Source organism: Poecilia mexicana, unplaced genomic scaffold (genome assembly GCF_051168715.1).
Source record: "Poecilia mexicana isolate PSO_F unplaced genomic scaffold, ASM5116871v1 scaffold_13, whole genome shotgun sequence".
NCBI lineage: Eukaryota > Metazoa > Chordata > Actinopteri > Cyprinodontiformes > Poeciliidae > Poecilia > Poecilia mexicana.
Window position 1 is genome coordinate 7,069,092 of NW_028263382.1, and position 27,350 is coordinate 7,096,441.

General features: G+C 40.0%; 2 protein-coding genes across 3 annotated transcripts; both read right to left on the reverse strand.

Annotated features, from left to right (window-relative positions):
- Nucleotides 1-1,577: 1,577 nt before the first annotated feature.
- On the reverse strand, nucleotides 1,578-8,989 carry LOC106933764 (scavenger receptor cysteine-rich type 1 protein M130-like). The gene is made up of 7 exons (XM_088011619.1): nucleotides 8,472-8,989; nucleotides 5,004-5,213; nucleotides 3,267-3,575; nucleotides 2,891-3,184; nucleotides 2,260-2,589; nucleotides 1,966-2,045; nucleotides 1,578-1,889 (listed from the first exon to the last, which is right to left on the reverse strand). The coding sequence occupies exons 1-7, from the start codon at nucleotides 8,515-8,517 to the stop codon at nucleotides 1,797-1,799; spliced, it is 1,362 nt and encodes a 453-aa protein (XP_087867745.1). The 5' UTR covers nucleotides 8,518-8,989; the 3' UTR covers nucleotides 1,578-1,796.
- Nucleotides 8,990-10,031: 1,042 nt separating this feature from the next.
- On the reverse strand, nucleotides 10,032-26,791 carry klc3 (kinesin light chain 3). Of its 2 annotated transcripts, XM_088011618.1 has the most exons (15): nucleotides 26,565-26,791; nucleotides 22,983-23,234; nucleotides 21,533-21,598; nucleotides 20,197-20,361; nucleotides 17,694-17,769; nucleotides 16,510-16,655; nucleotides 16,353-16,435; nucleotides 15,988-16,075; nucleotides 15,601-15,702; nucleotides 14,844-15,017; nucleotides 14,620-14,719; nucleotides 13,952-14,123; nucleotides 13,762-13,828; nucleotides 13,383-13,449; nucleotides 11,964-12,065 (listed from the first exon to the last, which is right to left on the reverse strand). In XM_088011618.1, the coding sequence occupies exons 2-14, from the start codon at nucleotides 23,193-23,195 to the stop codon at nucleotides 13,420-13,422; spliced, it is 1,482 nt and encodes a 493-aa protein (XP_087867744.1). In that variant the 5' UTR covers nucleotides 23,196-23,234; nucleotides 26,565-26,791; the 3' UTR covers nucleotides 11,964-12,065; nucleotides 13,383-13,419. The 2 variants fall into 2 exon arrangements, with proteins under 2 accessions (XP_014829965.2, XP_087867744.1); XM_014974479.2 differs by lacking the exon at nucleotides 13,383-13,449 and having other exon boundaries at nucleotides 10,032-12,065; nucleotides 26,565-26,790.
- Nucleotides 26,792-27,350: the final 559 nt, after the last annotated feature.

Below are 27,350 nucleotides of genomic sequence, written 5' to 3' on the forward strand. Positions count from 1 at the left end.
TTGAAGTGAATCTGGACCCAGTTGGTCAGAATAGACTTGGTCATTTTAATTTTAGCCAATATTATGAACATAAAGCAAATTATCCCAGAGCAATAAAAGCAAAAAATAAAACATTTAAAACACAGCAAATAAAGACAGGCATAGACAGAAAAAGGCAAGAGTGTTAATTTGTAACCCAGTTCTTCTCCAAGAGAGGTGAGTAGACTGTGTGAGATTATCAACCATTTAGCGTAATTAGCTTAGCTACAAACTACTGTTTGCCTCCTTTTCACTAGCATTTAATGAACTAAGGAAAAAATTACCAACATATTTAACTTGTCCCTTGTACCTTTTACCACTTAACAGATGAGTCAGTCAGCAGCAGCAGCTCTAACCCACGTCCCTCGTGACCCGTCCTCTCCTGAGTGAAATTAAAGTGACAGTATGTCACTTTTATATAAATATTTTTTCACATATTTGTTAAAACTGTCACTATGTTGTGACAGTATGGTATGAGAGGTAATCTGTGAAAAATCTATTTCCTCTGCTTTCTCCCAGTGCTAGAAACAACCAGTCAGTGGCAGGAGTGTTTTAGTGCTGTCAATCACAATCTCATGAGGTGCTGCTCATCCTTCCTCCCCTCAATTTGTGCCGTGCTGCAGCTAGCATAGCACAGAGCTGTGCAGATTCAAACTCTGAATGCTCAGTTTAGACAGCATAGTTACCAATGATGGCAGATAAACAGTTTCTTGTATTGATATGTTGTTTCTCCCCCATTAGCACATTTAGCAGTGAGTGAATGAGGCTAACTGACAGCACTAAGAGCCTCCTACTGGTTCTGATTGGTTGTTTTGGTCGGAACGGTGCATTACTTTAACCAGTAATTCAGGAAGGAGATGAAGGAGATTGATCTTTTCACAGATTATCTGTCTCATAACAAACTGCTACGACATGGTGACAACTTTAACAAATATGGAGAAAACATTTTTATTAAAATTATGTACTGCAGCTTGAATAAAATGCAACTACATAGGATTTTTGAGAAGTCTAGATTGCTTCATGTGTATTTTGCACGTTGCTTTTGACTGTTGCTCATGGGGAGACATTTCATTATCTAAAACTAATAGAAAAAATTTAAGCAACCTCCTTGCATACTGGATGTGGACTGTTGGATGTTAAATTCATGAACAGTAAATATTGTGCTAATTATCAGTATTGAACCAAAGAAAGCAAGGCAGATGAAGCCTTTAAAAATGTGACGCTTTTTATGGGTCAAATAGACTCAAAAAAATGTAACAGCATCTGCGCCGGGGGACCCAATCTAATTTTTTGTCAGGGGGCCCAAGATTCCTGGCGGCGCCCCTGACTGGATGGGTTATCATGGCAGTGAAGACATACACCACCTACAGGCAGGTCACAGTATTACAAGCCAGGATCAACTGTGTTACATTTGTCACAATTCAAAACCCCAAAATGAGACGAGGACACAAACTGGGTTCAGGGCCTGAATGGAATTGGCCACCTAACCTTTGACCCCAAATATCCTATCATATGCTATCCTTGCAAGGTTGATGAAGAGCAGATTTTGATGAAGTGGGTTTTCTGTTACATTTTGTTGAATGTTTGCTTCTTTTATAAGTTTTACTTGAGTAGGTTTAGTCCAGATACAAATTTCTGAATGTTGAACTTCCTTCCTGCTGCAGGAGCACAGAGACGTTTCATCATAGATACGCAGACGGATAGATTTCCAGGAGTCTGAAACATGTCTCTGCTCCTTCCTGTGGATGTGAAATGAAGATCCTTTTCTCCTGGTTCCTTCAGACTGCAGTCTCCTCCTCTAAGCTGCCTTCAGCTCTGGATCCTTCATCATGATGGCTGTTTTCTGGTCCAGACTTCTGGTTCCTCCTGGCCTGGAAACAGAGGATGGTTCAGCTTCAATGCAAGAACTTCCCCAACTGAACACATCATGCATGATACATGCAGTACCTTAAAGTAGAGGACCAGGACTGATCCCAGCAAACCCAGCAGGACGACAACCAGTCTGATGATCAAAGCAGTGAGAGAGGCTGAAACCCAACGAAACAGATTCAGGATCAGCTTTCATCAGACGAGTCAAACTAGAAATTTACAATAATCATATAGACCCTTGTTTTCCTGCTGCCTGCAGATCTGATCATGAACATTGACATCATCAATCCTCCTCTCTGACCTCATGATTGAGGCAGACAGCTGCTGGTTCACCTGAAGCAGAACTTCTCCTGATGGACTCCATGAGTTTACCTGAGACAGTGAGGTTGAGAGGCTGGCTCATAGAGGAGAAGTTATGGGAGAAAACGTAGACGTGGTAAACGCAGCGGTAGGTTCCTTGGTGGGCGTGGCCAGCAGCGGCGAACAGGAAGAGGGCGGAGTGATTAACAGCTGGCAGGGTGTGGTTCAGAGTGTAGTTAGAGGAGCTGAAGATGAGCTGGAAGGAGCCGCCTTCATACTGAGGTCTGATGGAGCACATGATGCTGAAATCTGAGCCAATGAGGAGCTCAGACCCCTGCTTTCTGGCTGTGGAGACCCCGTCAGTGGAGGAAGAGAGGAAGATGAGCGGCTCAACCAGCAGACCTGGGAACGCAGAGGAAACACAGAGACAACTGGATCTAATCCCAGGTGGAAAACAAGATGGCATGCATGAGAACGAGACAGGAGCTCATCAGACTGGTTGCCATGGTTACTAGCATGTTTATACAGGGTTACTAGCACCTTTATGACACATCTTTAGTCTGTTAGTAATATCTAAACCATTTTTAGTTTCCCTCTCCTCAAGGTTTCAGGTTCTTAGTTAAAGGTGACGGTTTCTCTGCAGACATCTGGAACCTGATGAAGAAACATTTTAAAACACAGAAATATGAGAGTTCAGAGTTACCTGAGCAGATCAACTTAAAGCTCTGACCACTGGTTCCATCTCCAGGTAAACAGTTCCTTAATGCAGATCCTGACTGCAAACAGTCAGAACTGATCCCCCAAACTGGTCTCTCTGAAGCTTCCTCTGAATCTCTTGCTGAAACAACAGAACCACAGTCCAGTTCAGCACAAACTGCAGCAGCTGAGTTCTTGTCCCAGGAACCACCCCAAACTTCCACTGGTCTCCAGTCTTCTTTATGTTTCATCTCCAGTCTCCCAGCACATCGGCTGGTCTCTCCCACCAACCTGATTGGGACTTGATGTGAGCAGAGACAGAGAGTTCATTAATGCAGGAAGTGAAGCAGTGAACAGCAGCAGGTCTGCAGATCCTCCTCTACCTGAACAGGTGAGTCCAACAGCTTGACCAGGTGAGCAGCTGTTTCTAACTGAACTCTTCCTGCTGCTGCAGGTCAGCAGAGCAGACTCACTGCCTTCACACAGGAACTCTCTGCTCCCCACTGGAGCCTCTGCTTCTCCATAGAGCGCCCCCTGGAGGACTGAAGGAGACCCACAGCCAATCTCCCTGCAGACCACCTCTGCATCCTGCAGGTCAAAATCTTTTTCACACACTGAGGACCACGACTGGTTGGTCTTCACCTCCAGTCTGCCTGAGCACCGGTTGGTCCCTTGAACCAGCCTGACTGAGTCTGAGGATGCAGAAAGAAAAAAGGTTTAAAATCCTTCAGAACTTTATTTTTCTAAACACACATGGAAACATCTCTGGGTTTGATAAAAATAAAGGTCAAGAAAACCAAACGAGAAAAGTTCAGAGCATCAAAGGTGGAGTGAAACCGACTGTATCTGGGATTCATTTTAAATTTTACCCAGTTTCTAACGTTTGTCCATGACATCCAATGCATCAGATCCACACTAAGAAGTTTACTGGAAGTTTCCTGGGCTGCAAACATGATATGGAAATAATCCATTACCAAGCACTGTTAGATGAAGTCACTCCATCAGGTTCATTCGTGTTAGAGAATTTTCGGTATTATCATTTTGTTATTACTTTAGTTCACATTCAGTCTATAGATCGTTGTAATTTTCTGTTTAAAGTGTTCTCTTCCTTATGTGTGTATGAACTGACCTGGAGGTCAGGAATGTCTGTTCATCTTCATGTGAAACAAGTTAACTCTGTGTTTCTCAGACCTTAATTCTTATCAACCAGAATACCTCCTAACTGCCTGTCTGTAGTCGTATTTTGTCTTGTTAACAGCTTGACCGAGATTTGAACCAGGCTCAGACCATAGATCAGATATCACACCTGGAATCGGGTTGCTAGCTGTTTGGGTTAGAAGTTTTACAACCTGTTGTTTTTCTTGACTGCCCCCTTGACTGTTTTCTTTGACAATAAAACAGGGGCTCACGCTGAAGCAGATCAGAACACTCTGTGAACGGCTTGGAGAAGCTGCTATCGGAGATTTCTCCTTTTGCAAAAGCTTTGTCATAAAATTCATATACGTTGTCTGTGGTTCTTTTATGTAGATTAAAAAGGAAAAATACCCATCAATTCGCATATTGTGCACAACACAGAGAGCATATAAGACGATCAATAGTGAAACATTTCTGATTGAAAACTCTCCCAGCAGAGACAACATGAGTTTTATACCAAGGCTGAGGGAGAGACGGTCTGGTTCTCATGCAGCTGCAGGAAAACATCTCCCAACCTTGTGCATTTAACCCAGACAGCTTCACTTGGTGAGAGTTCACCAGCATTTAGAATGAAGACAATATAACCAGCAGATTTTACCTGCAATAATTTGTCCACCACAAAACAGAGAAGAGCCGAATGAGGCGGCTGTTCATGTTAATTCAGTATTTGGACGTGTTGCCAACATGGACTGAACTTCCTCTGCTGCCATTGCTGAAACTACAGACAGACTGTGATTCTAAAATAACACAGGAAATCAAGGCCATCGTTCAAACTTCTCCTTCTGTTCACTGATTGGTCCAGTAGAAAATCTACCAGAGGGAATCCAGGTGAAGGGGAAGAAGCCCAGACTGAGCTGGAAGTGAGAATCTTTTTAAAATGCATTTGGAATCAGAACAGGAAGGAAATGGCCAGGATATGAAATCACCTGAACAGACGATAAGTAGATTGTTGCTCTGATCTCTTTGTATCGACACCACAGATCCACAGTCCAGCTGTCTGCAAGCCACAGCTGCTGATGTAAGGGTCCAGTTCCAGTGCCAATATTTCACTGGTTTCCAGTCTCCCAGACCCTTCTTCTCCAATCGGCCACCACAGCGACTCCTTCCTGCTGCCAGTCTGACTTCATCAGACAGAGCTGGAAGAAACATTTACATGTTGGGTTACAACAAGCAGAGACAGATTGATGTAGGATGTGCTGACAGGATCCTGTTGATGGTGTTTATGTGATCTTCTCTTAGAGGCAGAGCTACCAGGGATGGTTCTGATCACACCATCTTTATGCTGGAATGGCCTAGTTAAAGCCCAGACCTAAATGTTATTTATGCTCTGTAGTAAAACCTGAAATGTTTTTATTATTCACCTTTTCTATCCATTTATATTTATGTCTTTACTGAGACCAACCAAAGTCAAATTCATTGTTTTTGTGTAAAAGTTGTCAAATCCAGTTGATTCTGGTGCTGGTTCTGATTCTGATTCTGGTTCTTATTCTGGTTTTTATTCTGGTTCTGGTTCTGATTCTGGTTCTGATTCTGGTTCTGGTTCCGGTTCTGGTTCTGATTCTGGCTCTGGTTCTGGTTCCAGTTCTGGTTCTGGCTCTGGTTCTTATTCCGGTTCTGGTTCTAGTTCTGGTTCTGGTTGTGATCCAGGTTCCGGTTCTGGTTCTGGTTCTGATCCAGGTTCTTATTCCGGTTCTGGTTCTGGTTCTGATCCAAGTTCTGGCTCTGGTTCTGGTTCTGATTCTGATCCAGGTTCTGATCCAGGTTCTGGTTCTGGTTCTGGTCTGGTTCTGATTCCGGTTCTGGTTCTGGTTCCGGTTCTGGTTCTGATTCTGGTTCTGATTCTGGTTCTGGTTCTGGCTCTGGTTCTGGTTCTGATTCTGGTTCTGATTCTGGTTCTGATTCTGGCTCTGGTTCTGGTTCTGATCCAGGTTCTGGCTCTGGTTCTGGTTCTGGTTCTGGTTCTAATTCTGGCTCTGGTTCTGGTTCTGAGAGCAGACCGAACATCATCATGTGCCTCAGCGGCCTGAGATCGGGTTCCATCTGTCTTCCTCCAGAATGAGTCGGACCCCCAGCAGTAGAACTGGACCCATTTGGGCCGATCACTAAAACAATCTACCAGAAACAGAAATAGTGAACGCAGCCGTCTAAAATCAAAGCTTCACTTCATGAACTCTCTGCCACCAAGTCACTGAACTGGTTCTGCTGAACTATTAGCTACTGACTTCATCACTGAGCAGAATGTTGGTGTTCTGTTCCTGGCAGAAACATGGTTTCAATAATGACTCATCTGAACTAATTGAATCGGTGATTTTTAAGTGACAATAGAAAACATGAAATCTGAGGAGGGGTTGCTACAATATATCAGGATTCATAAAAACTGTCAGAAGGTTGATTTAGGTCATTTTAACTCTTAAATATCTGGGAATTGAGCTAAAAGGCCATAAATGAGCTCTGATGCTAACTCTATACAGAATCCCATCATGAGTGGAAAACATCTTTATTGACTTTAATGGGTTTTATCCGTTATATGCTTTGATCATGACTGTTAGATAATTGTGGGAGATTTTAACATCCTTGCTGACGAGCCTGAAGACAGAGGAGATTAAAAGCTGATATTCTTGATGGTTTTGGTTTAATTCAGCTTGTTAACCCAGCAACACACAAACAAGGTCACATTATGGTTCTGGTTCTGGTTCTGGTCATCAGTAAGGTGTGAATATTTCCATCGTCTCTGTAACTGATGTCTCCCTGTCTGATTATTTCACTGATGTCTTTGAAACCACAACAACCGTCGACTCATTAAGCCAAACAGCTTCAGTCATAAAATGTTGTTCTACTGAAACACAGCAGAAACTTTAATCAGTTATATTTCCCCACTTCGCCTTCATGCTGCCACCTGCAGATGAGCTGCTAGATAACTTCCACCCTAACATCTCAGATATCATTGATTTAATTGCTCCCACTAAAGTGAAGGTTGTGTCTGTAGGAACAACATATGTGCCAACAGTCGGATCTGCAAGACGACTCTGTGGTAGAACCGACCGTAAATGGAGTAAAACTCAACTTCACGTTTATCATGAAATCTATAAAGACTGAACTAAAGCATTCAAGGGAAACGCTCTTTGCAGAAACCGCAAACAGAAACATGAAGAATGATTGAGTTTTATTTGCCACAGTTGACAGGCTCACAAACCAGCTGACCTGCAATCAAACACGGCCTGCACATTTCTTCAGAGGAAATTAGAAACTTAGAGGATTAATCTGCACATCCACATTAAATCCAGTATCAATGCTGCACCTGAACATAACAAAGGCAGAAAAAATGACACAATTTCAAATATTCAACTATAAAAACTTTGAATAAATTAGAACCAAATTCAGCTCCTGTCTTGATATCACACCCACAGCTTTTCTTCAGAAAGTCCTGCCTGTCATTTCATCTGGTCTGATTCAAATAGTAACTCATGGCTCTCATCAGGCGTTTTCCCCCAGCAGTTTTCAAACCACTGATATAAAAACAACCATCTGAACAAATCATTCCTGCAGAATTACAGGCCGATCTCCAACCTGTCATTCATCAGCAAAATGACTGAAAAGCTGTTTCAACAATTAACTGCAAAACAACCGAAACACTGAGTTCCTTTAAATCTGGACTAAAACCCGGCTGGTCAGATTTGCTTTGAAACAAAATAAATGAAACACTGAACAACATTTTGATGTGTGACGACGGCACTTTGACTGAATGTACCGTTTACTGGTTTACTGAAGCACTTTGAACCGCCTTGGTGCTGAAATGTGCTTCACAAATAAACTTGATCGATTGGTTGATTGATTCTAATCTGCAGCAGGCAGTTCGACATCCTGCCTGAGACGCTCCCACGTCAGACGGAGCTCAGACGTTTTCACGAACACAACCGGCGGTACCAGAAGCTGGTCCAATGACCGTGGTGCTACTGGGCTTGGTTGGCCAGCAAACGGGCCTGACCAGAACCTCAGAGAGAACCTGTGGAGTCAAGAGGAAGATTTCATGCAGAAGGAGCCATTTTATGAGGCTCCACCTGTTTACTGCACAGATTCAGCGCTGGTGCAGAGTTTCTGCTGCTTCTCCTCATCAATCAGCCAATCAGATTTATTTTATAGCTCATTTCAGCAACAAGGCTGTTCAAAGTGTTTTACATCATTCAAACACAAAAAACAACCATTCTTGGTTTTATTGGCTCCTCAGCAGCAAGTAGAAAATATAAACATCACCATCTGTGTAGCAGCAGCTCTATGATCTGAGACCAGAAACTGTTTCCACTTTTTTAGTTTGTAACATTTAACATGTTTATCAGCAGATCATTTTTAATTTGAACTCTAGTGAATATCAGTGTTTGATGAAAGTGGAGTCCTACCTGAGCTGCAGAGACACAGCAGCAGCATCAGAGCCGTTTGCTCCATGTTTCCTCTGATGTGGAGTGAAGCTTCGTCTCTTGATGTGATCAGGATGTGGCTCCAGACTCTGAAGACTTCCTACTTTAAGCTTTTTTATCTGCTGCTTCCTGAACGTCACAGTTCAGGTCTTTGGCTGCTTTCAGAGACGACGCCTCCTTCCTAGGAGCTCATCGTGAAGATGGGTTCATACTGGGCCTACTGGGATTCAGAGGTTTCACCAGTCTCTGTTGTTCCTGTGTTTAGTTCAGTCCTGGTTCTGCTTGTGGCCGGAGTGGATCCAGGTGTGTCATCCACTGAAAGGGAACCTGATGTTGTTGGCAGCAGCAGCTCAGCTTCCCTCCAGGAAGGGGTCACAGCTGAACAGAAATGAGCCCAGGTGTAGCTGCTATGAGGAGGAGAAACAGAGAGAGAACATGAGCTTAATGTCAGCATGACTGCAGACGATGGAAGGATGGAGAGAGTAGGAGAAAGTAGCAGAGGGAGGAGAAGTGGTCAGTTTGTCCTCCAGGAGGATTCCTGGAACATCTTCAGATTATAAATCTGGAACATTTCAATTGATTTATTTTTCATAAGACATTTTTCTGTCATTTCATTTCAGATTTAGTCTTTGACCATCAGAGCAGAAAGGCTTCATAGAGGCAGAGGGAAATCTAAGCATGAATCTGGATGTTCAGCCTCTGTGAGCTGAGTGATGCTAATCTGGACTGAAGCTTCAGCAACATTATCAGGTTTATTGCAACATAACGAGGTTTTTAGGGTAAATCTAAACTTTAGATCTTCAACAGGAAAAAGTTGTTTATTTCAAAGAGCTGAGATATTTTAGGCCCATAAAACTAAAAACATATTTTATTTAGAATGTTAAACTCTACCAGCTCCTTTATGTTGCTGCAGCAACATGCATTCATATTAGCTGAACCTCTGCAGCTCTGAGCCCAAATTCAAGCCCAGTTGGACCAAAGTTACGTTTGATAGTCGGGTCGGGATCCTGTGGTGCATTTTTAATAAGTCACCAGTTTTTCTGGTATTACTAATTGCTCCTTTTGTCTACTTTCATTTTATACCTTCACAGTTTTTAACACATTTTTATGTTTATCATATTGTGATTTTTATTCTTTTCTGTTGTGGTGGATACAATGTATATATTTCACATGTGAATGTATGCTTTTATTGTGAAGGGGAGAAGGTGTCATTCATTACATTTTTGGTTGGAAGGCATTGAGAATAAATCAAGACTCAAATTACTTTTTCGTCTTTTTCTTTTTTTTAGCAGTCGTGGCCACAATTCTACTAATCTGCTGTTAGCCAAACTAATTCTTAGCTTATCATTAAAACTAAGCTAAACACTCATTTGAGTGGAAATATTTCCAAGCAGCCAACCTGAAAAACGTCATTGTAAAACTTGCAGCATTAGGTGGGGGAGGGGCAGGGACGCTCTGCAGAAGAAAAGCAACAGCACAAAGCAAAGTTTTTGAAGCTGATTTTTAAAAATAAGTAAACAGAAAATACACAAAAGCTTCAAGTCGTGGTTTAAATTCTCTTTAATCCTATTTAACTCTTTACAAAGCTGCAGATATAAAACAGACATTCCTCTAAACTAAACTTCTTCAGTTTTAACCCTAAATGTGTTTTTTAAATACGGTTTCCATGGTAACTAACTTATAACTCCCCAAACAAACAGCGATGAATTACCACAGCAAATATACAATCATTATTCATAAAAAAGAAATCTGACAATCAGAACATGGAGACACTTCCATCTTTAACAAGAACATGTTTGACCTCTGACCTTTAAATACGTCACTAAAACAGAAAATAAAGCTACAATTTTATAAACTTTTTCAAATGTTTATTCCTGCCAGAAACGATTAACCAGCTGGGTCCAAAGTTTTTAGTGTTTTACAACTAAAACATGCAAAAAGTTCATAAAAATGCAGTAAAGTTGTTTTATTTGTGTAGAGAAAGATTCTGACAATCACTTTCTCTGTGTAGTAAAAAGGGCAGGACCTGAGTCAGGCTCGACGAATTTAGTCGAATTTAATCTATAAAAGCAGAAATTGAGTCAACAAAAGAGAAACCGTCTTAGTGTTAAAACCTAATTTAAAAAATGATCCTTCTGTTAAAAATCCTCCTAATCTGTCAGGTTTCTGTTGTCAGTTGACTCCATTATGTAGTTCTAAACGGAGGTCCGTTTATGTGGCAGGATACTAAGGCCGATGTAGAAAGAAAGACAAAAAAATTTAAATTTCCACTAAAAAAATCCAGAACTTTTCAAGAAATAAACTTGGAAATTTCAGCTTCAAAGATGATTTTTTTTTTTTTTTTTTTTTTTACTTTCCAAGTTGTTTTCTAGAAAATTTCTGAGATTAATTTCAAAATTTCAGGTTTTCCTTAGTAAATTTTTGACTTTTCAAACTCAGAAATTTCCTTGTTTTTTATATATAAAAACTTCAAGATAAAATCAAAATTTCTGAGTTTTTGGCAGAAATTTACTTCTCTTTTTTATATCTACAATGGCCCAAATACACTGTTGTACATTCACACCAGTCCTGTTTGGTCTGTTTTAATTGAACTCTGGTTTGCTTGCCTAGCGGTGGACTACAGCGCAGGGCATTCTGGGTAAATACAACTAAAACAAACACGCTAGCCTAGCGCTAGCAGGAGAAACGGCTTGTGGTCTTTAGCCAAAAACAAGAGAAATCCTCCAACCTCTAAAATCTGATGATACTCCATCTCTGTTTACATTTCATGAAGAAGGAAGTTGGCTCAGCGTCTTCAGAGGTTTTTATGTTATTTCGTTCAGTGGCTCTCGGTGCAGCGCCCCCACAGGCCAGGAGGGGAACAGGCTGCTCAAAGGGTTTGATTGGTTTGAAAAAGTAACAGCAGCTGGAAGTGGAGCAAATGTTGCAATTTTGGTCCTAAATCGAAGATAAAAGAAAACTTCATGTTTTTAATTAAATACTGTTCAACTTCAACTCACTTTACTTCGACCAGCGCTTAAAAAAAGTTTGATCATAATTTTGTTGAATTTAAAGATATCATTTATTGATAGATATGTGAAATTTGATTTTAAAAAAAACTACTTTATAAACACATAATGTTTGCATCTCTTTGCTGAACATTTCTATTGAAACTATTTGAGATTTCTATATTTCTCCTTGGTTGTAAAAAGCATAAATAGATTATTTTGTTTTAAAAGTTTAGCATTTAAAATTGTTAAACTTGATTCTTATAATTCAGAAAACAGGAGCAAGAAAAGGAAATGTTGCAGACAGACTTAAACCTTGTTGCTGGTCAGGATAACTTTCCTACAGTCAAGTTCGACCTTTGACCCCCCACTTTGCAGCGACCAGCTTTTGGAGACTCCTGGTGGGGAATCCTCTTGGTGCTGATTCACAGCAGCATTTGTGAGTCCAGTTTTTAAACATGCCATCAGTTTTTCTTGTGTTTAAATGTTTTGTGTTATTCTTGTGTTAGCTGGTCCCACTGAGCGATCCCCGTCTGTTCAGGCTCTGTGTGCTGCAGCTCAGGCCTCGACTGTCCGTCAGGTGGCTGGACTGAGGAGCAGAAAACACAGAATCATCATCACAACATTCAGAACAATTACAAACACTCACTGCTGATGTAAACTGAGTTTCTGTCAAGTACCAATGAGCAGTCAGTATCTTACTGGTTGAGGACAGCGGCCATATTGATCTCAGTTTGGATAATCAGGGAGAAATGCTTGCATAAGAGTCAAAGGTAGAGGTGAGCCAATCGATCGGCCACCGATCGTAATCGGCTGATTTCCGTGAAAAAGTGATGGCCGATCACCGTCTCTTGTGGCCAATCAGCAAAACCGATCACATTTATCTCACTTCGCCTGCCTGCGTGTGCAGCTGATCTCCTCTTTCCTTCACACGGCTCGAGCCGCAGCAGCAAGTCCTAAGCCATGTGGTGAGGCACTTCAACGCTCTGAGACTGAATGGGGGATGTTTGCGTGTTGTGGCGGAAAATTACCTCGCTCGTCAAAATGCACCAACACGACGAATCTAATGTGACATTTAAAAAACAAACACTTGACAGAGTTTGGCTACATCGAGGCTCAATGCAGGAAAACAATGACATCTGGAGGGTCATTTTTCTCCAACACTCACCAGGAAGAGCATGACGGTCAGAAAGCTAAGCAAATAATCCGAAAAATAACTGAAGTCTTTGAGCTGCGATGTAAGACGCTGGTTCTGTTCTCGCTATTGGACCGCTGCTGTGGAGGAATATTTCACAGACGGAGCGCCGCTTCTGCTCCACCTGGTAGTGACTCTCACACCGAACGTCTGCTTAAAGCTGCAGCATCTAACTAAAACAATAATAAAAAATATTTTACATATGTATTAAAACTTTCACTATGCCCTAACATAAGACAGATAATCTCTGAAAATAATGGATCTCCTCTGCCTCCTCCCTGCAGGATTACTCCGCTCAGTCAGAACCAGCATTAATCAGAACCAGCATTAATCAGAACCAGCATTAATCAGCTAGCCTCTCTCTGGAAGTTACGATTTAATGACTCAGGATTGTTTATTTTGATGCAACCTGCATTTGACTGTGAATGAATGTTTCCTTTTTTCTTGACGTTATTCGATGTTGGCAGATTTATTTGACTCATGTATAATTTATGGAACTGAGTCTTACTGTTAAATATTGTTTTACTGATTGCAGGTTTTTCAGTCGTCCTTTTGACTGAATAGCTGCTGTTCTGTGCCTGCAAGTATTTTGCATTTAAAGTGAATTTATTGCCAGATTATTTTTCCATTTTGCCAGGATCAGCATTTATACCTAATAAAAAAATGATCGGCCCTCATGGGTGATCGGAATCGAAATCAGCAGCAACAAACCTGATCAGGTCTAAACATCCAGAGTTTGGAAACAGCTTCAGGATCTCGTTGCAACAACATGTAAAACCTGAAAACTCGCATAAGATCAAAAACTCACTGAGAAATGATGAGAAACTCATTAAAATGAAAAACATATAAGAAATAAAAAACTTGTTCAAATTAGAAAACTTTCATAATGAAATGCAAAACTTGTTAAAACAAAAAACTTTAAACTTGTTTAATGATGAAAAACTAATTAAATTAGAGCTTTAGCATTAGCTTCCACTAAATACCCTGTCAGTGTAGCGTTAGCATGTGTTAGCATAGCGCTGTGTAGGGATGTGAAGCTTTTCTCTACCAACCGCAGCTAAAAACTGAACGTTTTGTCTTTGAAAATCACCTGGGTGCCGTCGAGATTTTCTCTGGTTCCAACGTTCAACACGTTCAGAGAGTTCGCCCTCTTCATCCTGCAAAGGAAACCAAAGATGAGCCACCAAGCAAAACTCCAGAAGCCATCTTAGATTTTTCACTCATTGTGGCTTCAGATCAAGTTAAAGTGGGATTTCTGAAGCCATGTTCTGGAAAATTACCCAGCATTCCTCGGGGTCATCTCCTCCATCCCGACTCCTTTGAGCTTGCGGACCAGCTTCTCGCTGCTCCGGCGTATCGACTCCCGGAGTTTGGTGAAGGAGCTGCTGCGCTTCAGTCCGTCCTGCGCGGCGCCGCCGTCCTCCATGTTGGACCAGCGGGGACGGCCGTCTCCTAGACGACAGACACGGCAACAACGACTGAAAATGAAAGATTCACTTTCCAGATATTCGGCCGGCATTTCTAAACGTTTTGATCTTTGGGACAAAAGATCAAAAGTCAAAAATAATTTCCTGATTGAATTAATTTATTTTTTCTTTTTAACTGCAGAGTAATAAATGAAACATGCTTTATTTTAATAAAACCAAGAAAAGAATCAATTATTGTAGGACAGAGAAATTTTATCAAACTTAAAGGAAAATGTTTTAGTGTCTAAACTAAATATTTTCTGTTTTATCATCTAGAAGATATTTTGTCTAAATCAGCAGCAACAATAAAAACTTTCTACTAGAAGCTTCACTTTTCAGTTGATCAATGGGATCATTGAGGCACAACTTGGTGAAAAAAAGAAAAAAAATAAGTCGAGAAATAAAGAAACAGAAAAAAAGGAGAAAAAGGAAAAATAAAGAAAGAAAAAATACATTTTAAAGGTTTTTATTCATTTATTTACCCTCCACAGATCCAAACTCCTTTTCATGAGCTCTGGTCAGAATCTCTTTGTAAAGCGCTTCAGCTTGTCTGTATTTCCCCTGTTTCAGGTAACATGACGCCTGGAAAGAAGAAACAAAAGCAGCAACACAAGTTAAAAAAAAAAAGTCTGCTTTTGAGTTTTCTTTCCACCAGATTAGCAGGGATTAAAACCGGGATTAGAAACGGGTTTCTGTCTGGTCTCACCAGGTTGTTCTTGGTTTTGGCCACGTTGGCGTCGTCCGGCCCCAGTTTGCTCTGGTAGATGTGCAGAGCGCGTTCGTAGTACTGCTCCACTTCCTGGTACTTCCCCTGGTTCTGGCACAGCAGCGCCAGGTTGTTGAGCTGCTTGGCCACGTCGGGATGCTCCGTACCCAGAACCTGAACCACGCAGGCACAGAGAGCAGAGCCGTGACTTCCATCTGACCCGAAAGGTCGGACCAGCTTTACATCCTAACAGGACGTGAAGCAGATTTTATGTGACACCGCCCCTTTAATAAGTGGAGCTGGAAACACCAGGCTGATTGTTAACATTTTGGCTCTACTCAAGTTTGGAAAGGAACCTGGAGCCATATGTAGAGAACTGCAGATGTTTAGAAATGACGAACCGACACGTTTGGTTCTGCTAGAGCACGGCGGTGGTGTCATCATGATGCGGGATTGTTTCAGTAACAGCAGGACGGCCATTTTGCATAAAGTGGATGAAATAATGCAGATATTTAACTTAATACTGATGCAGTTTTCTGGCCGATCGCTGGTCGCCTGACCTGCTGATTCTGGTCAATGAGGTTAAAATGTGGCTAATTTAAGCATAAATACATATTTTATTTGGTAGATGTTTATTACACTGGATTTTTGTTCAGTGTTTATTATGTAGGTCTTGTGTCTGTAGACAAAATGTGTTTAGTAAAAGCAGTTTAGGTTTATAGCAAATGGTGATAATTGGGAAGTCTCCTCGTCTTACTTTCTCTCGGATCTCCAGAGCTCGTTTACAAAGCGGCTCCGCTTCTTTGTATTTTCCTCTTTTACCATAAAGCACAGCCAGGTTGTTGAGTGTAGCTGCCACCTGCAGAAACACACAAGAAAACTTTATAATTAAAGTCCTTATAATACGAGAATAAAATCAGAACATTACAGAGAAAAAACTCGTAACAATGAGAATTATGTAATAAAACTAGAATAAAAAGTTGCAATTCTGGAAAAATTGCAATAATACGAGTCTATAGTCATAATAATACAGAATAATGTTATAAATCTAGAATAAAGTCACAATAAAACAAGAGTACAAAGTCGTAATTAAAAACAAATAAAGTGGTAATTATTTCCTGATTGATTAAAGATGATTTCTCACAGCTGGATGATCCATGCCAAGGGTTTTCTCTCTGATCGCCAACGCATCGTTCAGCAGGTTCGCTGCCTCTTTATATTTATTCTGATCTCTGCGATTTAAACAAGAATCAGTCAACAAAACAGTGAAATTCTAACATGAATTAATAAATCACCAAAACTTTATTTTTCTTTACCTCATTTAATCCAAACTGAACCATAATATCCTTATTTTTCTGTTTTTACTCATTTTTCTTAGTTTTTTATTGGATTTTTGACATTTCTAAGCAAATTAGATAAATATCTCTTACTTTAAGAAGGCCAAGAGGTGGGTAGAGTATATAAAAACTATACTAAAATACTTCAACACCCTGGTGTGTGCCGCCTCACCTGTACACCAGAGCCAGGATGTTGAGCATGGTTGCTACGTCTGGGTGTGTGTGACCAGAGGACTTCTCCAGGTCTTCCAGAGCCTGTTGGGTGACATCATCAGCTCTGCGCCCGTTTTGGTCAGAAACAGGAGCAGACGGCGAGCCGCCGGTCTCACCTGCTTGCAGAGCGGCACGGCGACCTCGTAGCGACCCTGCGACGCGTACTGGATGACCAGGTTGTGGAGCGTCCGGAGGCGGGCGGGGATCTCGTAGCCGCCCTGCTGGGCCGCCGCCGCTGCGCTGCTGTGATGAGGCTGGGACACTGGAACAAAACAAATACATGAGCTCTTGAACAGTTTAGGATAAATCAATAATAAATCAATAACATGTTCATTACATGTTTTGCACAAAATCATTCTTAGACTTTAGTCTGATCAATTCAGAATGATCTCTGTCACTTTAGATCCAGATAAGCTGCTGCCTGCCACGCCCACCAAATCAACATTTACACGTGAAAATGGCTGCAAACAGATACTCAATTATACAACTGTACATCTTTGAAAAGCAGAAGTGGAGCCCCCTGCAAAACCAAGAACGCAGCAAGCAAGTGATTTCTGGATGGTAAATCAACAACAAAACACGTGACTTTCCAGCAGCCATTGTACTGCGCATACACTACAAAAACACAAAATCTTACCAAGTATTTTTGTATAGTTTCTAGACCAAATATCTAAGAAAACTTGAAATAATATAAAATTAACTCACAAGCAAGTTTACAGGAAGATATAGGAGCTTGTTTTAAATTAATAATCCCACTGGCAGATTATTTCACAATGTAGAAAAAATGACTTGTAATAAGTTCAATTATTAAGAAATCAGCTTCAAATCTACAACTCAGAAACAAATCTGAAATAAATCTGATGTATCAGTAATGTGACTCACTAACTTTATACTTTTTTCTTTAAAACAATATCCTCCTATTCAGCTCTTTCTTTTAAAGTTTTGTTGGGTCTAGTGGCCTTTAGTTGAAAGCAGTTCGACAGCAAACAGGGTAATGAGAAAGGGAGAAGACATGCGGCGAATGTCGCCACACTGGGAATCGAACCTGCGACTACCACCACGAGGACTAAGGCCTCAATACGAGGGTTGTGCCCCGCCCCTGCGCCGCCCCAGGACCCTTCTTTAGGTTTTTAACATTTTATGGCAGCAAGACTAACATAACAGGTTTTCTTCTTTACTGATCAACACAAATGTATTTTAGTTGCCTTCTAAGTTTTGGAAAACAGACTTTCTGCAGCCCAGCCATTTCTCCAGAATCAGAACCTGACAGTCAGCGTAATCTGACATCGTAACGTCTTACTCTGGGACGGTTCCTCGTCTTCAGCAGGAAACAGATCATCCAGAGACTCCTTGTTGGAGGAAGTTTCTTTCTCATCCTGAAATAAAAAGCAGCACAAACATTTAAAATGGCTCCAGCAGACACTGAAAAAAGAAAGTACACCCTCTCCCTTGTTGGGTTTCATGTATCAATTAGAGATGCTTCGATCAGGTTTTTGCTGCCGATTCCGATACCGCTACTATAAATGCTACTATGTGATCTGACAAAATAAAAAAAATTATCTGGCAATAAATTCACCTAATTTAGGAATAAAACATGCTAAAAACTTGCAGGCACAGAACAGCAGCTATTAAGTCAAAAGGACGACTGAAAAACCTGCAATCAGTAAAATAATATTTAACAGTAAGACTCTCAGTTCCATAAATTATACGAGTCAAATAAATCTGCCACATCGAATAACGTCAAGTAAAAAAGGAAACATTCACTCAAAGTCAAACGCAGGTTGTATCAAAAATAAACAATCCTTCCTGACAGCATGGCTAGCTGAATAATGCGTTCTGATTGGTTGTTTCTTAATGGCTAGCTGAATAATGCTGGTTCTGATTGGCTGTTTCTTAATGACTAGCTGATTAATGCTGGTTCTGATTGGCTGTTTCTTAATGACTAGCTGATTAATGCTGGTTCTGAGTGGCTGTTTCTTAATGACTAGCTGATTAATGCTGGTTCTGATTGGCTGTTTCTTAATGACTAGCTGATTAATGCTGGTTCTGAGTGGCTGTTTCTTAATGACTAGCTGATTAATGCTGGTTCTGATTGGCTGTTTCTTAATGGCTAGCTGAATAATGCTGGTTCTGATTGGCTGTTTCTTAATGACTAGCTGAATAATGCGTTCTGATTGGTTGTTTCTTATTGGCTAGCTGATTAATGCTGGTTCTGATTGGTTGTTTCTTATTGGCTAGCTGATTAATGCTGGTTCTGATTGGTTGTTTCTTATTGGCTAGCTGATTAATGCTGGTTCTGATTGGTTGTTTCTTATTGGCTAGCTGAATAATGCGTTCTGATTGGTTGTTTCTTAATGACTAGCTGATTAATGCTGGTTCTGAGTGGCTGGTTCTGACTGAACAGAGTAATTCTGCAGAACACAGGAGGAGGAGATCGATTATTTGTTCAGAGATTATCCGTCTCATGTTAGGACAGCGAAAGTTTTAATACATATGTAAAATCTTTTCTTTTTTAGGTTAGATGCTGCAGCTTTAAGCAGAGGTTCGGTGTGAGAGTCACTACCAGGTGAAGCGAAGCTCCGTCTGTGAAATATTACTACCTGTAGCGTAGCAGCGGTTCAACAGGAGAGCAGAACCAGCGTCTGACATCGCAGCTCGAAGACTTAAATAATTTTTCAGGTTATTTTGTTTAGCTTTCTGGGTGTTTGTAGCTGTGCGCTGCTTCACTGGCTGCTCCAGATGTCATTGTTTTCCTGCATTGAGCCTCGATGTAGCCAAACTCTGTCAAGTGTTTGTTTTTTAAATGTCACATTAGATTCGTCGTGTTGGTGCATTTTGACGAGCGAGGTAATTTTCCGCCACAACATGCAAACATCCCCCATTCAGTCTCAGAGCGTTGAAGTGCCTCACCACATGGCTTAGGACTTGCTGCTGCGCGCTCGAGCCGTGTGAAGGAAAGAGGAGATCAGCTGCACACGCAGGCAGGCGAAGTGAGATAAATGTGATCGGTTTTGCTGATTGGCCACAAGAGACGGTGATCGGCCATCACTTTTTCACGGAAATCAGCCGATTACGATCGGTGGCCGATCGATTGGCTCACCTCTACCTTTGACTCTTATGCAAGCATTTCTCCCTGATTATCCAAACTGAGATCAATATGGCCGCTGTCCTCTACCAGTAAGATACTGACTGCTCATTGGTACTTGACAGAAACTCAGTTTACATCAGCAGTGAGTGTTTGTAATTGTTCTGAATGTTGTGATGATGATTCTGTGTTTTCTGCTCCTCAGTCCAGCCACCTGACGGACAGTCGAGGCCTGAGCTGCAGCACACAGAGCCTGAACAGACGGGGATCGCTCAGTGGGACCAGCTAACACAAGGATAACACAAAACATTTAAACACAAGAAAAACCGATGGCATGTTTAAAAACTGGACTCACAAATGCTGCTGTGAATCAGCACCAAGAGTTCCACATCGCTTAGGATTTGCTGCTGTGTGTTTGTGCAGTGTGAAGGAAAGAGGAGACCAGCTGCACACGCAGACTGCAAATGAGATACAGGTGATCGGCGATCACTTTTTGAAAAACTTTTTCACGGAAATCGGCCAATTATGATCGGTGGCCGATCGATAGGCACACCTCTAGTATCAATATATGGGCCCTGACATCAGCATCAGTGGCGTTTGTCCAAAATGTGAATGCAGCTGCTTAGTCAGGGAAACTGTTTCTCTTCTTTCAGTGGTTTAAATGTAAATGTTTGGTTCCCTGAACAGTCGGATCGGTGAGGAGTCTGCAGGTTCTCACCAGAGGCGGCTCGTCCTGGTCGTATTTGCGTATGGAGGACATGAACTGCAGGTGTTTGTTCTGCTCCTCCAGGGTCACGACCTCCTGCTCCTTGTCCTGCAGCCGCTGCTGAGCGCCAGCGAGTTCGTCCCTCAGCCACTGGTTCTCCTGAACGAGGCGGCGCACCTGACGGTGGACCAGAGGTGGGTACAGTACCAAACATTTTACTCAAGAGTAAAAAAGTGTTTGGTAAAAAGTCGACTCAAGTACTGAATAATTATCAATCATTTAAAAATTACATCATCAGATGGACCAAATGTAAAAGTGGAAATGTTGGTACTTTAACTACAAAAATGACAATAATTCATATAAGTAATGAAAAATAATAAAATCAGGCAAAAGAAAATTTGACTAACTTCTGTGGAGAAATCTGGATGTGGAGTCGGAGCTCAGCTGTGATGCGTTCACTGACTCAGACTCAGTCAGTTTCTAATTATACATTTCTTCCATTGTTGACGTCCAGATTTACCGAATGCGGCGTCTTCTGGTGCAGAATTATGAGTCATGTCTCGTCAATGACGTAAAGGTTGGTCAAAATGCGACATGAGCGTTCTGACTGAAGAGCAGGGGTGCAGAAAAAAAATCGATTCTTTAAAGAATCGCAATTCCTAATCCTGGGAATTCATAGTTGATCCAAAATGCTCAAAAATAGATTTTAAAAAGCATTTCAGTTGTATGTCGCTGCTGCTCCTATTTGCATATCGCATCACGGATTCACTCAGCCGCTGGATGTGTGAGGATTAATTGATATTTTTTTATTTAAGAAAAAGCAAGGCAGCTAAGCTAACCTAATTCTGGTAGTTTAAATATTTTTGTTTAGACATCAACCGATTGATACATTATGGAACCTTATAGAATTGTTTTTAATAAATGTTTTATTTGTTTACACAGTTTTTCCTCTTCAGTCACAGGATTTAAACAAAACCTCAGACCATTTGAATAGAAAAATTGGTTTCTGAATTAAAAAAAGCTTGAGTCAAATTTAACTCTAAAAGCTGGAATCAAATCGCTAGACACTGAAAAATTTACATCTCTGCTGCAAAGGCTTTGACAATTATCACATACGATAACTTATATCCGTACAGAAGTGGAACAAATCCTTTTTTGGGGGGGTGAAAAGTTTGGAATCGGGCCGTTCAGACTGCCGTGACAAAGTCGGATATGGATCACATTCGCCTGCTGTCTGATCAAAGCCTAAGGTCTGATTTTAGTCAAAATCCAAGCAAAAGATTTGGTACTTTAAGCTACAGAACTTTAAAAATCTATGATTTCATTCACAGACAGCCACACGTCTTACCTGAGCTCGTAACTTTTGCTTCTCTGCCTCCAGTGAGCCAAGATGAGACGACAGAGCCATCATCACCTGCACGGAGTATTAAAATTAACTATTTATTAACTAGGAACTCTAGATGAATAAAGCTTTATAATCTTAGTCTGAAAAGTCTAATGACTGTTATTTTTGTAGCACATTTCACAGGTATGGAACTGAGAAAGGACTTCCCATGGTTCATCAAAACCAATTTGAAACAGAATCAACGATAACAGCAATCAATCAGGAAAACATTGCAAAAGTTTATTTGTCACTGGTCACATTTTGGGGAAAAAAGTCGTAGAGGAGTCTAAAAGTCACTAAATAGAAAGGAAGTTTGTTAACCTGCCAACAGTGATTTCCTCCCACTTAACCCACTTGGCCACGCCCCTCAGTGGTTTGTGGCTCCGCCCACTTTAGGGGAACTTTTACAAATTTGGGGGCGAAGCCATTCTATTTACAGTTTAGAATAACTTCTAGAGCAGCAGCGTGCAGTCTCTAGATCGAAGGTCTAAAAAGTCACTATATGTAGTGACAAAGTCGCTAAAATATTCATAATAAATATCAAAAGTCTAAGAATAATGAAATAAAAGCTCCTGAACTAGAAATATCAGTTTCATTTGCACTTTTATGTCTTTTTTAAAGGGTAACTAAGGCAAAATAAACTTTTTTTTTTGCTGATAAACTTTATAAAAGGACGCTAAAGGGCCTATCTTTATGTTTCTGTGCAAATGTTACCATTTCTGTGTACTTTTATTTAATTCTGCAACATTTTGCCAAAAAAAAAAAAAAAACTGTCTCAGTGCTGCCCTCTTTGGGTTGGACAGCAGCTACTGCAGTTGAATTTTCCTATTGGTTACATCAGTACCGCTTGCTTAGCGTTACACACTATGTCGGGTATAAAGGCACTGGCTGCTCGCTCTGGACATAGAGCTGCAGAGTGATGGGGAACTTTCACATGTTGCCATAAAAGTCTTTGATATCTCAGAAAAAAGTCTCTGGATTTATTTTCTAGATAGTCATATTTTGTAAAAATAAAACAATAGTCGCTAGAGGGGTCGGAAATGTCACTAAAAAGAGCAACAAATTCGTTAAGCTGCCAACATTGCTTTCCCCCCACTTAATCCACTTGAGGCCCCGCCAACTGAAGAGGAAATGTTTCTAAATTTGAGGCGGGGTTTTCCTAGTTACAGTTTAAAATAACGTCTAAAACCACAGTGTGCCCTCTTTAGGCTGAACATGGCTATTACACCTGAAAAAATTGAAAGATTTGTCACTAGTCACTGTTTAGAAAAAAAGTAATTAGAGGAGTCTAAAAAGTTCAGTGTATTTTGGCTCCGCCCACTTTAGGGGAATTTTTCCAAAATTGGGGCGGGGCTAAGATAGTAATTTTAAAGTAACTTCTGAAGCAGCATCGTGTGTCGCAGGTTTGACGTACTTGCGCCTCGCTCAGCCCCAGCTCGATCCTCTCCAGCGACTGTCGGATGATGCTGCTCTTCTCCTGCTCCACGCCGCCGCCGCCGTGAGACGCCGGGTGGCTCTCCATCACCTCCTGCAGGTCGTCCAGCAAACTGCGGTTCTCCCCTTTCAGAGCTTCCAGCCCTGCGATCACCTGCTGCGTGCTGCACAGGATCTCCTCCCCCGACAGCATGCTTCCTGCTTCGATGATGCTGCTCAACCTGCGACTGACCTGAGAACAGCAGAAAGACGGTTGAAACAGCGAAAAGGGGAACAAAGAGGAATTGCTGCTATTGAAAAATAGGAGGAAATATTGAATTACATTGAGCTGCAGACAATAACAACAATAACCTGGTTCACAGCTGACAGAAACTAAACACAACTTCTGCTTTATGCTGAACAAAAATAACACAAACAGCTTCCTCTTCTACCTTGATTAATAAAAATATATAAATGTTTCTCTGAATGAGTTTGGACAAATTATTTAAAAGCTTTTAATGAAGAGAAAAAAATATAATTTTAAAAATTAAGATTTGTTTTAACTGATTTCAAATTTATCTTAATAAATAAAAACCTTAAATCTCAATGAATTTCCATTATATTCTTATAAAAACAGACCTAAATAAAATAAAAGCATAGTTTTAGGTATAGGATATATTATTAATCATCTATTATTAACAACCTGTTAATTTCTCTATGAGATTTGTTTATGTAAGCTACCTGACAAACCTGAGAAAAAACTATGAATCAGACTAAAAATCAACACATTGCAGGTCAATATATCACCAATTTGGACAAAGAGGAATCTGAAAAATTCTGTATTAAGTGGAAAAAATAATTTAAAAAGTAGCAAAAAAAAAAAAAACCCAAAAGGGTTTGATATAAAAGGCAATTAATGCAAATTCTCAGAAAAAGCTGGTGATAGTAGAAACCGACTTAAAATGACCAAAAACCATATAACCGAGTCTTTAATTATATTCTCATTAGCCTTGGGACTTTAGTTAATTTCAATTATTTAATTACATGGATTTTAAATCAATAAATCACATTTTCCTCTTTTACATGCAAAAGTCCAGAGCCAGAACCTTTATGTTTGCATGTTTCTGGTACACCGGTAAATCTGACGCACAAACAGCAACAGACGACAAATCTGCTTCTCTTGAACACTAGAGTCTTGTTATTCCCTTATTAGATAAAAGGATATTAATAATAATACTATTTATTCTCAGCAACAAAAGGATACTTGTTTCATTTAGTAATAAAAATATCATTAAAAGCAGATTTGGTGTTTCTGAGTAAAAGTCTAAGGAAATCCGAGTTCCTGTTTATTATTAAACTAAAACAAACAGAAGACAAATACTTTGTGTATCTTTTCATTGTTAAAATATTTTAATTTCTCAGTAATATTTGACTCTAATTAATAATATATCCATCATCACCTTTACTCTTGGATTAAATTTGCACCATTCTTAAACTGCAGTTGCTAATTTGAGCAAAAACATGCGAATTGTTAGATTACTAGATTATCTGAGGTTTTCAGCAGGAGACTTTGACTCATCCACAGGTGGAGAATAAAGGAAGTTGTAGGTTTGATGGAAACAAACCGGAGGGAACAAAGAGGGAACAACTCAATAACAGTCAAATAAAAATATAAAAAACCGACGACTGGTGAAAACAAGACATGAAATCTTCATTTGACTTTTACTGGGTGACACGAGTCACCACTGGACTTCCATAACGGCTCTTAATAACTTTGGCTAGAAAGTAAAAGGAACCAGTTACTATTTTTAAATACAATTTTAACAGAAAATGCATTTTTTTTAAACAAGTTTTCAATCTTTTTGCTGCAACATTTACACTGAATTTCCACAAAGATTGAAACTAAAGGTGCCAGCAATCGTTTCCCTTGTCATTAGTTGAAATAGTTTTTTTCTTTGTTTTTTCACTGATTGTGGCTCTGCTGTCCAGAACTGGAGAAAGTTTTGTTCATTAACCCGGTTCTTCCTGTTTCCACTCCCCAGCCAAACGTAACGCTGCAGACGATCATATTGTGTTTTATTCCTCATTTGTTCACATTAATGTCTTTGATGTTAGAAAGTCAACAGAATGTGACTCTCACAAGTGTTGGATTTCAGATGTTTGAGCCATTATATGCTGCAACTCCTGTAAGTAAATGAGAAGTTTAGCATTTTGCATGGACTCTGTGTGAAGGTTGCATCCAGCAGGTGCATTTAAAGCAACTGAGTGAAAGTCAAAGCTGGGAAGGTTTTCTAAAAGAGATGATTATCTTTTGATATATTCTTTTGAATAACAAATGTGTAAACATTACTTTTTATAGTAAAATTCATTATGACAGTATTCAAGTCAAGCCAAACCAAAGAAAACCAGAAACTGCAAACCATTAGTATATATTACTGCAAACATCGGCAACAGCGTTCTGCCAAGTCGGTAATCAAGAATCTTTGGAAGAAGATTTAATTTTCAGGTTTAATTGAGAATTCCTAAAATTAAAATCTTAATTCTTGCATAAAACAGAATTCAGATAAGAAATTTAATTCTTACATTAGTCAAGTGACTTTTCTTTGCAGATTATCAGATTAAAATCAGAATAAAGTCAGAATTCTCACTTTTCACCAGAATTAATAGATTCAAGTCATAATTCTCTTTTTATTCCATAATTCTCAGATTAAAAGCAGGTGTTTTAGATTAAAGTGAGAATTATCTTTTCCAAAATTCTGATTCAAGTCAAACTTTTTAGTCAGAATTTTGTTTTTATTTCTGAATTCTCAAATTGAAGCCAGAATTTATAGATTAAAGTCAAAATTCTGTCTTTTTCCATAATTCTTAGATTAAATTTTGAATTTTTATTTTAGTTAGATGACTTTTCTTTAGCAGATTAAAACCATTGTTCTCAGATTAAAGTAAGAATGTTTTTCGGTGAGGTTCTCCTGTTCTCTTCCATAACAGTCAGTATAATAATGCATGTTTAAGATATTTTTCTGCTTCAGTACTCCTGAATTACAATGTTCACTCAACAATATTATGTAGAAATATTTAAGTATGAAGTATTTTAACCAGCTGTAGAGAAACATTGAAAACATGCAGTGCTACAGATAAAGATGGAGGGTATGAACATGTCCTTATTATCCCTGAACCAATCGTCTAGACGGGATGAGCAGACCGTGACTGCAGATTACTCGCGGTAAACATAGATGGTGGTTGCTAAACAGCGGAACCTGCAGGGATGGGAGGACCCAAAAACTCCTGTCTGTTTACAGTGGGCGGCGCAACAGGCCTCAGCGCACATACATCGGGAAAAAAGGGAATTTATGAGCCTTTTTGCTAATAAGCCAAAATAATTAAACCTGCGTCACGCCATTAGACGTGTTTGCTGTTTTATTAATTAAATGTGTCGGATTTCAGCGAAAACAGAACCTCTGTTTGCCGCTACAAAGCGGCTGCTGCCAGATAAAAATGCTCTATAATTAACACAAATATAAAAAAATAAGCACATTTACACATATAAACAAACGCTCGGCGATGAAAGTTATTTATAGCATACCTGCTAAACAAGGCTCCTCCGTAGCGGGTTACTCCTTTTGGCAACTCTTTAGGTAACAAAATGTTAATTTTAGTTGGAAGCTCAAAGCCGGAAACAGTCGAACAGGATCGGTTTTGGTTTCATTAATATAACGAAGTGCTGTACAGGTGAAATTTGGATGTTGTAAATCATTCACCTGTCGCTTCTTCGGCTGTCAGCTCCTGTTGTTAAACAGCATCAAGCTGGCGCTGGAAGCAACGACACTTCCGCTTCAGAACTTCAAAATAAAAGTCCAAGGAGCGCAGAAGGCACACTTTACACAAGCTTTGAAAGTAATCCAGACTCTTACGAAACAAAGCAGCTTCACAACAAATAAATAAAAGTAATCAAGATCAAATATATAAAACCTAAGAGAGCAAGAACCAAAAATTCGCCCTCAAATGACAGGAAATTGTTTAGGACAGTGGTGTCCAAATTCAGATTGAAACGACTCAGGGTCTATTTATATTATTTACTGGAAAACAAAATGTGTCCATCTGCATTAGCTCCATTTGCTGCAGTAATTCTTTACAGGCAAGTTAACATTTTTATCTAAAAAAAATAGCACATAGCTTCATTATGTTTAAAGTAAAACGTTAAAACGACGCAACGTACTTTTACTTTGAAATTCCTGTCTGTTTACTTCCTGTATTCGCTCCGTAATGTTCAACCTGATGAATCGGAGGAGCTTACCTGATCCGTATCCCATGATACACCGCGGAGCCGGGCCCTTGATCAGGCTGGGTGAGCGCCCTCTTTCGGTGGACA